At 43.4% G+C, this 10,462-nt stretch overlaps 1 protein-coding gene across 1 annotated transcript; it reads right to left on the bottom strand.

The window, feature by feature from the left end:
• Positions 1-8,613: 8,613 nt before the first annotated feature.
• Positions 8,614-10,161, bottom strand: LOC100888348 (probable G-protein coupled receptor Mth-like 1). Its single transcript, XM_003731361.3, has 2 exons — positions 9,772-10,161; positions 8,614-8,957 (listed from the first exon to the last, which is right to left on the bottom strand). The coding sequence occupies exons 1-2, from the start codon at positions 10,159-10,161 to the stop codon at positions 8,709-8,711; spliced, it is 639 nt and encodes a 212-aa protein (XP_003731409.2). The 3' UTR covers positions 8,614-8,708.
• Between the last annotated feature and the right edge of the window lie 301 nt (positions 10,162-10,462).

The raw sequence follows: 10,462 nt of genomic DNA, 5'->3' as shown, positions 1-10,462 counted from the left end.
AATTGATATCTTTATTTATACACGGTTAAAAAAGCCCAAACAGTTACAAGACTGATTTCCATTGGGGCCGTGTGAAACAATGTAAATACATCGAATGAACATAGAAATGATAATGGTACATCAAATGACATATCTAAAAAAAACAAGAAATAATCAAGATTCCTTGGGCGACGCCATCTTTATCCCAATGTTTACATCGTGCGCACTCAACGGCGAAATCATTATGATCAATAATTCACACACTAAATACAGGTAGGCTATATTAAATGACAATTTCTCTAATTACGATGTAAACGACCAATAAAATTTGACTGATTGGATACCATCACAATGAAGAAACACTACTCTATCAGAAGTTGTCAAATACAAAATAAAATACATTTTTCTTCCAAAATCATCCTTATTTTCCTCTCCTCAACGACATAAAAACATATCAAATCATCCAATCTTTACTATCAAACTCTGACATTAAGAAAAAAAACTTACTTCTACCAAAGGTAAACTCAAGTGTAAACTGACACAGGGGCGTTCCAAGCTAAACACACGCAGAACATCAGCAAACCATGAAAAGATGCAATGTGTGTCCTACATACACTGCTGTGTCAGGCAGATTTCTGCGCCCATACACAAGGACCCAAGCGCGTACGCAGAGGGGGGGGGGGGCGAACCCCCCTCAAATTGTGTGTGTGTTTTGGAGGACCCCCCCCCCTATTTTTCTTTTTTTTAATTAAAAAAAAAATTGTGCCAAAGGGTGACCCAAAAATGACTCAAAATATAACAATTCTTCCTCAAAATCACAAAACAAACTTTTAAATCGAGGAACTACTTTTCTTTCACCGTCAATTTAGTGGAAGTTTTACTACTACATTTGCCCCACTTGGGGTAAAACTGTTTTAATGTGTTGGAAACAAATTTGCTGCTATATTCCTAATTTAATATAATTTACCATTCTTTGAACAATAATTTAAATCACTTTACTACGTTTGTTATATTGCACAATCAACAATTAAAGATTGACATATAAGTATTATACCATAATTATGTACTGTATGTATTCTACTGTAGCCTACATGTGAATTTCTTAGATATTTTTCCTCCACAATATTGTTCAAGTATTACAGGCATAGCCCTGTTCATATACATACATACATACTTTTCTATGTGCACCTCCATAGGGGTAGCCTCTCTCATTTAGGCTCTGTGTTTTTGCTCTAATTTCACTTTAAAGATTGCTTGATTTTGTTTTTTGTTGCTGTTAAGTGAGTTCTTATTGGTCAAGGATCAGCTTAGTCAACTTACAAGGAGTAATTTGGTTTGAATGTTGAGTATCTTATGTTTTCATTTTTGTACTTGGTTTCTGTATTACTTGAACTCTGATGTTCTGCCATTTGCATTCACTTTACTGTACATTTTCTGGCATATCTTGTTGTACACTTCATTGAGTCTGTGATCTTTGTATTCTAGCTGAATGAATTGTTGTGCACACATACTCCTTTTGTGTAATCCTCTTAAGGTATTTTCCTGTTACAATGGAGGGTATTAGACTTTTGAAAGTGCTCTTGTGTGTAACACTTGTTACAGCTGTGTTGAGAACTCACAGTGGTTCTGACCTGTCTTTTGTTGTAAGGAAATGGTGGTTGAATCCACACATTCCTGTTAAAAGCAGTTTGAAGTTCTGTAGTAGACCAATATTGTATTATAGTAATACTACAGCAAGTTTCCAATTGAGTACCTTACTCTCTGGCGATATTGAGCCTAACCCAGGCCCACAGAACCTCGATGGTCTTAACTTATATCATGATCATGTTCATACATCTCAATATACTGATTATGCACCGTCAAGTCGTATTTGCTATGATTTAAATGCTCTCTATCAGTTGAACAGACAGCCTTACCAGCTGCTATCTCAGCCTGTGTGGACCAGGGTTTGTGAGCTTGGTATCGGTCGCCGACGTCAAACTCACCGCGGACGTAAGCCCCGTAAGCGTAGGGTCCCAAGGTCACAATACTCTGCACCTATTTCTGTGCCATCCACTGGTCTCCAACTTGGCCTATGGAATGCACGATCCTTGACCAATAAAACACATGCAGTTACTGATTTAGTTGTAGACAATAACCTTGATGTATTAGTCATAACTGAGTCATGGCTATCTGGGGATAATAATAGGGACGGTCACACTTTGGCCGATATGAAGTTATGCTTGCCTAATTATGATTTTACTCACCGACCCCGTAAGTCTTCTAGGGGTGGTGGCATTTTTGTACTTTATAGATCCACAGCTCGTTGTACTGTAAATTCCCATGATGATTTTTCTTCCTTTGAATTACTTGATTTAATAATCAACCTTACCCCATCCTCTGCTGCTAGATTGTACTGTATTTATCGTCCTCCCTCCACAAGTAACAATGTCTCTAACAGCACCTTTCGGGAGGAATTTTTAACTCTTCTTGAAGGTGCTGCTGTAACCGATCACTTCCCTCTACTCTTAGGTGATTTTAACGTACATGTTGACGATCCCAATGATAATTTTGCAAAATCCTTCATGGGCGGAGTTGATTCTCTTGGGTTTAAGCAGCATGTCCATGAACCTACGCATCGAGCAGGCCATACCCTTGACCTATTATTCACCAGAGATTCAGACGACATCGACCATGTGAAGCTGTTGTCTTCACTCCCTTCCGATCATTGTGCACTAGTTGCTACAGTCAGCCTCACCAGGCCCCAGAACCCGAAGAAGGAAGTGAGCTTCAGAAAATTTCGAACCATCAATATGGACTCTCTACGCAATGACATTAAACTGATCTTCCATCCACTTTCTGAACCTGTATGTCCCTCTAGATCTGCAGATCAATACAACTCCTTTTTGGGTACTTTGATTGATAGGCATGCTCCTCTTCAAGTCAAAACCGTCACAATTAGACCTAAAGCGCCTTGGTTTACCGAAGACGTGCGGGAGGCAAAGAGACGAAGGCGCCGGGCGGAACGCTGTATGATCAAGTCAGGGCTTTGTGTTGACAGGGAACTGTATCGTCAAGAATGCGATTCTTACTACGAATGCATCTACAATGCTAGGTCAACGTATCTCAAGAATCTTATTGCAGATGCTGACACCAAACAACTGTTCAGCATTGTAAAGTCACTCTCATCACCAAATCAATCTTCAATTATTCCGGATCACTCATCTGACAGTGAACTTGCCAACAGGTTTGCTAGGTTCTTCAGCGAGAAGGTATCCAATTTGGTATCTTCCTTCACTGACTCAGTTCCGGTGCCAGCAGTCACATATTGCGCTTCGTCGTCTGATCATGCACTTTCCCAATTCTGTCTTGTATCTGATTCGGAAGTCAGGAAGCTCATCAAATCACTACCATCTAAACACTGTAAATTGGATCCAATTCCCACGTGGCTCTTGAAGGACACCCTTGACGAACTCCTCCCTGTTATCACCAAGATGTTTAATCTCTCCTTGTCTTCTGGTCATGTCCCGGAATCATTTAAAACATCCCTACTCCTTCCTCTTCTCAAGAAGCCGAACCTTGATCCAAATGGACTGAACAACTACAGGCCCATTGCAAATCTACCTTTCCTAGATAAGGTCTTGGAGAGGATTGTGGCTGCTCAGCTGAAGGCCCACCTCGAGAGATTTGGCATGCTTCCTATTCATCAATCTGCTTACAGGAACCACCATTCAACAGAAACTGCTACGGTTAAAGTCCTGAACGATCTTCTCCTGGCCATAGACAAGGGTAATGAAGCCGTGCTCATCCTCCTGGATTATACGGCTGCATTTGACACCATCGACCATACCCTGTTACTTCATCGCCTGCAAAATGACTTTTTCATCACCGGAACTGTGCTTGATTGGATACGCTCATATCTCCACAATCGCAGTCAACGTGTGATCATCAACGACACGCCTTCTGCAACATTTCCACTGATCTGCGGCGTTCCTCAAGGTTCCGTAATCGGCCCACTTCTCTTCGTTCTCTACACCAGCCCACTGTCTAAAGTCATTAACTCTCACCAGGGGATTCAACATGCGATGTACGCTGACGACACTCAGATTTATATAACTCTTAAGCCTAACGGGAAGGATGATGCGACTCGGAAACTCAGCAGTTGCCTTGAAGACATTAGGTTCTGGTCTTATAACAATAGACTTTGCCTTAATGAACGAAAATCTGAAATGATCCACATTACTTCCAAATTCAGAAACACCGATTCCTTCCCCGACTTGGTTACCAGAGATGGCTCACTGAAGGGTAGTGAATACGTTCGAGACCTGGGTGTTTTAATCGACAAAAATCTTACTTTTCAACAGCACATTAAAAACGTATGTAAATCGGCATCTTTTGGAATCTTCAAAATTGGGAAAATTAGGAAACTACTTGACCGGCCCACAACTGCAAAATTAACCCATGCATTTGTATCCTCCCACCTTGATTATTGTAATTCAATTTTTTCTGGTCTTCCGCGATCGTCCCTACTTCCACTTCAAAGAATTCAGAATACTGCTGCAAGGCTTGTTACTCTCTCGAGAAAGTTTGAGCACATAACCCCAATATTGCGTTCTCTTCATTGGCTTCCCATACACCATCGTATCACATTCAAAGTTCTTCTTCTTACATACAAAATTCTCCATGGCCAAGCCCCTAAATATCTTTCAGATTTGATTTCCTTACGTTCTTCTAGTTCTTTAAGACCTCTTCGATCATCATCAACCTTGCAGTTAACCCTCGGACCTCGTACCGCTACAAAATATGGCGACCGAGCTTTCTCAGTAAATGCCCCTATCCTTTGGAACAAATTACCAGCGCACTTTCATAATATTCATTCTCTCGACCAATTCAAGTCCTTGCTGAAAACGCACCTTTTTAATTCATAAATAATATTCTGCAGTTGTGAGTCGGTCAAAGGAGGTGCACACCGTCTTATTTTTTGTTTGTTCGATCCTATGTTTGATCCTATGTTTGACCTCTTGTATGTATGTTTGTTTGATCTCACTCTTATCTTATTTTTTTTATTATTATATATGCCTGATTTATTGAATAAAGAACAGATGTATAAGTTGTGTGTTTATTATAAGTTTTGGTAAATAATTGTTAAGTCAGAATATGGTGCGCTTAGAGACACCAGTATTAAGCGCCTTATAAATATTGTTTATTATTATTATTATTATACATACCCCACCGCCCCTCCCCCACTCCTTGCCTACATGCTGTGTGACTACAGTATGTACATAGGCGCCGGAAGTGGGGGGGGGGCAGGGGGGGCAGTTGCCCCCCCAGTCAAAAAAGTGGGGGGGCAAAACGCATTTTTGCCCCCCCAAAACGCCCCCCCCCCCCTCCAAAAAAAAAAAAAAAAAGCAGTAAAGAAAACATGGTTTGTATTTTTAACCCAAAAGAACATAACAATAATAAAAACCTGAATTAAAGCACATATACCATTCCATTCAAAGAAAAGGAAAGTTCACAGGAATTAAATTTTTATAAACATTGCGCATGCTACCTATACGGTTTATAATAGCGATACGCGCATATCGTGGACATATTGTGCGAGAATGGGAAAACGTGTCTGTTTTTTTGGTTTTGTTATAGGGGTGAGAAGACATGAGCCCCTGAACGCTGGCGTACTGATGGGGGGGGGGGGATATCTATACGATACCAGTGATTTACACATGTTGCTATTATGACATGATTTTCCGGTATTTTTTCTCCATTTTTTTTAAAGTCATACCTTTTTATGCGTTTGTTGGAAAATAAGAAATTCCCAAATTACAGTCGGGCGAAAAATACGCTTATTTAGAAGCCTTTATGACATGGTCTGCAAAGTGGCTGGGCTCGAGCCCCTCCCCCCTCACTTTTTGAAAAAGTATGTTAAAGAGAAAAAGAAAGAAAGACGGAGAGAAAAAATAAGTGACCTGCCAATGTCACAAATAAGGCATAAAAAATGCTCATCTGACCGTAATTAAATGCCTAAAACCCCAGAGCTTACGGGTGCTCCGCCCCCGGACCCCACCAAGGGCCCTAAGGCGGGCCCCTGGATGCTCATCTGACCGTAATTAAATACCTAAAACCCCTGAGCTTCCGGGGGCTCTGCCCCCTGGACCCCACCAAGGGCTCTAAGGCGGGCCCCTGGATGCTCATCTGACCGTAATTAAATACCTAAAACCCCTGAGCTTCCGGGGGCTCTGCCCCCTGGACCCCACCAAGGGCCCTATAAGGCGGGCCCCTGGATGCTCATCTGACCATTATTAAATACCTAAAACCCCTGAGCTTCCGGGGGCTCTGCCCCCTGGACCCCACCAAGGGCCCTATAAGGCGGGCCCCTGGATGCTCATCTGACCATTATTCAATACCTAAAACCCCTGAGCTTCCGGGGGCCCTGCCCCCTGGACCCCACCAAGTGCCCTAGGGCGGCCCCTGGTTGCTCATCTGACCGTAGTTAAATACCTAAAACCCCTGAGCTTCTGGGGGCTCTGCCCCCTGGACCCCACCAAGGGCCCTATAAGGCGGGCCCCTGGATGCTCATCTGACCATTATTCAATACCTAAAACCCCTGAGCTTCCGGGGGCCCTGCCCCCTGGACCCCACCAAGTGCCCTAGGGCGGCCCCTGGTTGCTCATCTGACCGTAGTTAAATACCTAAAACCCCTGAGCTTCTGGGGGCTCTGCCCCCTGGACCCCACCAAGGGCCCTATAAGGCGGGCCCCTGAATGCTCATCTGACCATTATTAAATACCTAAAACCCCTGAGCTTCCGGGGGCTCCGCCCCCGGACCCCACCAAGGGCCCTAAGGCGGGCCCCTGGATGCTCATCTGACCGTAATTAAATACCTAAAATCCCTGAGCTTCCGGGGGCTCAGCCCCTTGACACCCTGCCGAGGCTGGACCCCACGCCAATTTACGCTCTACCTGATCGTTAATACTTCACTTTGAAAAACGTTCCGCGGGACCTGCATATAACGTGTAAGACTGGTGGTGATGCAGATTTTTCGTCTGCCCCCCCCCCCCTTCCGAACGTTTTTTCTCATTACGTCACTGCCCTCGGAAGGTGAGCCCCCTGGAATGTTTGCCCCCCCCAATCCCAAACTGCTTCCGGCGCGCCTGGTATGTAAGCTTTTGGGGGGCCAGGGGACCTTTTTCAGTGAGGGTGGGGATGTAGACAGGGGCGGATCGAGCCGGCGCCAAGGAGGGGGGAGCCCAATTTGTGAGATTTTTTTAGTGGCGAATCAGCCAGCCGGCGAATAAGCTTTAAAACATTTTTTTTGCCCGATTCGTTAGAAAATATTTAGCGCCGAAACAGCAAGACGGTGAATAAGCGGAAAGTGGGGGGGGGGGGGGGGGGGGGGAGAGGGAAAGTAGTACGCAGTATTTTTTAAATTGTTTAAACAACTTTTTTAAAGGTAAAATTAATGTGTTTTTACCTTCTTCTTTTTTGTCAGGGTGTAGAAGCCACCGATTACCAACAAAACTAGCCACCAATTACCGACAAATCATTTTATCATTTTCCCGGCGGCAATATCCTGTTAGGTGGGGGTGTCCCAAAAAATCGTAAGCCCGTAGACATGTCGTAGGTGGCATTGCGCTAAACGTGCAGCAAACGCACGATTTTTTGGTGAACATGGGGGCAAAATTAAAATCGTACAGAGATGGTAGACTCGTTGGACATTCGCACGGCCACCGCACATCTATCGCAAGGTCACTGCTTGCTACCCCTGCAGTATCCGTGACATTGAGCAGTCATCCCGCGGAAACCCCACAGCTGACACACCATGATCTTACAGCCGCCTTGAGAAGGGCCAAACATTTTTCCAAACGGGCTCCATACGATTTCTGTTCGGAGGCTGCGGAGACTGCACGGCTACAGCACGGCTACAGCTCAGCTACTGCACTGAAATTGCACGATTTTCGTACAATTTCCGAATAGCCTCTGTACGGATTTACCTCGGCCTGCCCCCGAGGGCCAATACAAGAAATGGCATGATGCTTGTAGATAATGTGAACTCAAACATCGTAGCCCGTAGCCTCCTACGATGCCCCCAAAATCGCACGAAAAATTGTAGACCAATATTTATCGTATGGCGCCTGGGGCAAATGTAAAACATATAGCTAGACATCCTGCAATAATGCTTTCTCATTGTTATCCAAGATGATAAGACTACCCTCTCACTTAAATGATCACAACACAGAAGATAACACCTATTGCTAAACCCGTACTTAGTTCAGGACGTCTTTTACAGATCGACTAGATGGTGGGCGGGCCCCACACCGACTTCAAAGACGTAAAAATGTTTAAAGTTTGATCGTGTATTACGGTGAACAGCTTTCCATATCCTTATAATCACATTATACCCCGATGTGTTTGATGGCAGCCACCAAAAGTGGCAACAAATTCTTTGACTTATCTTGAATGTAATATGGTCGTGAGATATGTTTTGAACATGCGTTGTCCGAGATGTGTATAGTCCTTTCTCTGACCACTCGTACACAAACATTTTCGTTTCAAGAACTGGGCGTGTCCAAAAAGTTTTAATCATGCCAAAAAAACAAAAAAAAACATGGCCAGCCGTCGACAAGCAGGATCAATAATTAAGAAAGGTTGTTTATATGTATTAATAATCATAGCACAGAAGCTGCGTTTGAGGCCATAACATTGGTAGAGTAGCTTTACATCTTTAAAAGAGTCATAACATTTTATTTGCAGTATCTATTTTTTAACCATGGTATTGCCGGTATTGGTGCTCTTTGTATCAGCAGTGCTGGAGGTGACATCATCAGGCCTGACTCCCAGTTTCTCCTTCCACATGGCGATAATACGCTTGTTGAAGCCAAAAGCAAGAAGAATAAAGACTCCTTGCAAGGAATTGATGGCAGTGAAGATATACCAAAGCTCTGGGATGTTGGCATATTCACAGACGAAAGCCAAAATCCATGTAAAACCCATGACACCAGACAACTATAAGGAAAAGATCATTCAAAAATATGTTATAATAATAATAATAATAATAATAATAATAATAGCTAGTTCATATATAGCGCTTTTCAGGACCGAAGGTCCTCTCAAAGCGCTTTACAGATATATATATTATTACCCCGGTCATTGGATTCAGGCTTACCCGCACACAATGTATGCACATTCTCCACTCCCTGGGAAGCATTTCAGCCAGGCGTCATTTTTACAAGCGCACACTTGCTAATCTATGCACATCAGCTTTCGCATCCTATCGGGTACCCATTTAACACCTGGGTGGAGAGTGGCAAATGTAGATCAATGTCTTGCCAAAGGAATTAGTGCCGCGGTGGGACTTGAACCGCGGACCTTGTGATCCACAGTCCGGTGACATATCCACTCGTCCACGACACCTCTACGTGTTCGTCCACTGCAGCCTTAAAAGAATGATAAGTAATTGAATCAAAGCCTTCATTAAGTTAATGTTCTGCATGCCCTGCCCCCCCCCCAACTCCGGGAACGGAGGGACCGCATGCGTGTTTCCAAAATCTAGAGACCTGTCTTAAACTTGCGGTAAAATACTTAGCCGAAAGCCTCAACGGAATACCAAAGTTAATTGGCCAAGTATTTTTTTCTAAGCCAAGAACTTAGTAAAATACTCACATTTATTACATAAGTATCAAATTGAATCCTGGCCCAGTTACCTTTAAGAGTCTTATTTAGTATTTATTTATTTATATTAAGTATCTGCCGCCCCCCCCCCCCCCCGTCCATCTTAAGATACCTAGCGCATTCTTGTGGAACAGAGCTTCATACTGACCTTGATATAAAGGGACAACTCTTCTTTTGCTTTGGCCAGGGCTGGTCGCTCCTTTAATGCTTTCTCTGCGGCCTTTTTGGTAAGTCTAATCCCGACCACTGTGTCTGTGAACAGGATCGCGTTCAGGAACAGAAGTGCTGCAAGAGGTACACCAAAGGCAAACAGATTCACATTCCCGCTAGACAACCAGCATAGCCCATCATTGCCGTAGTTCAAGTGCAGATTGGTGCAGTCGCACAGGTCAATAACCAGACAAGCACCTACGATCAATGCTGGTATGCCCCAAGCATACAAGGAATACCAGATGTAGAAAATTTGAGATTTGTTGCCGACACGAAATTTAGCATGGGAGCCAAAGGTCCGATTCAGATCTATGGCAAGGGCATTCATCCAGAAAAAAATGGAGAGCCAGAAGAAATGAGTTATAGCTCCTACTGCTTTACATAGACCATCATGTTGGGTATTCACTCCACCCACGAAAATCAATAGAAATGTTAATAGGAGAGTAACAGATAGAGTTAGAACTGATTTCCCAGCCACATTACGAAGCTTAGGAAAAATTAAGTATGTGGTTATGACGATTAGAAGTGACATAATTGACAGGACAGTTCCTACTATGTTCATGATGTCTAGACCAGCAGGTAAGTTACGACCTTCAGATACAGCTTCTTCTAGGCAATAAACAGCAGAG

This window comes from Strongylocentrotus purpuratus, unplaced genomic scaffold (genome assembly GCF_000002235.5).
Source record: "Strongylocentrotus purpuratus isolate Spur 01 unplaced genomic scaffold, Spur_5.0 spur5_scaffold_7, whole genome shotgun sequence".
Classification (NCBI taxonomy): domain Eukaryota; kingdom Metazoa; phylum Echinodermata; class Echinoidea; order Camarodonta; family Strongylocentrotidae; genus Strongylocentrotus; species Strongylocentrotus purpuratus.
Note: the sequence above shows the minus strand (reverse complement) of the source record. Positions and strands in the feature narration are given on the sequence as shown.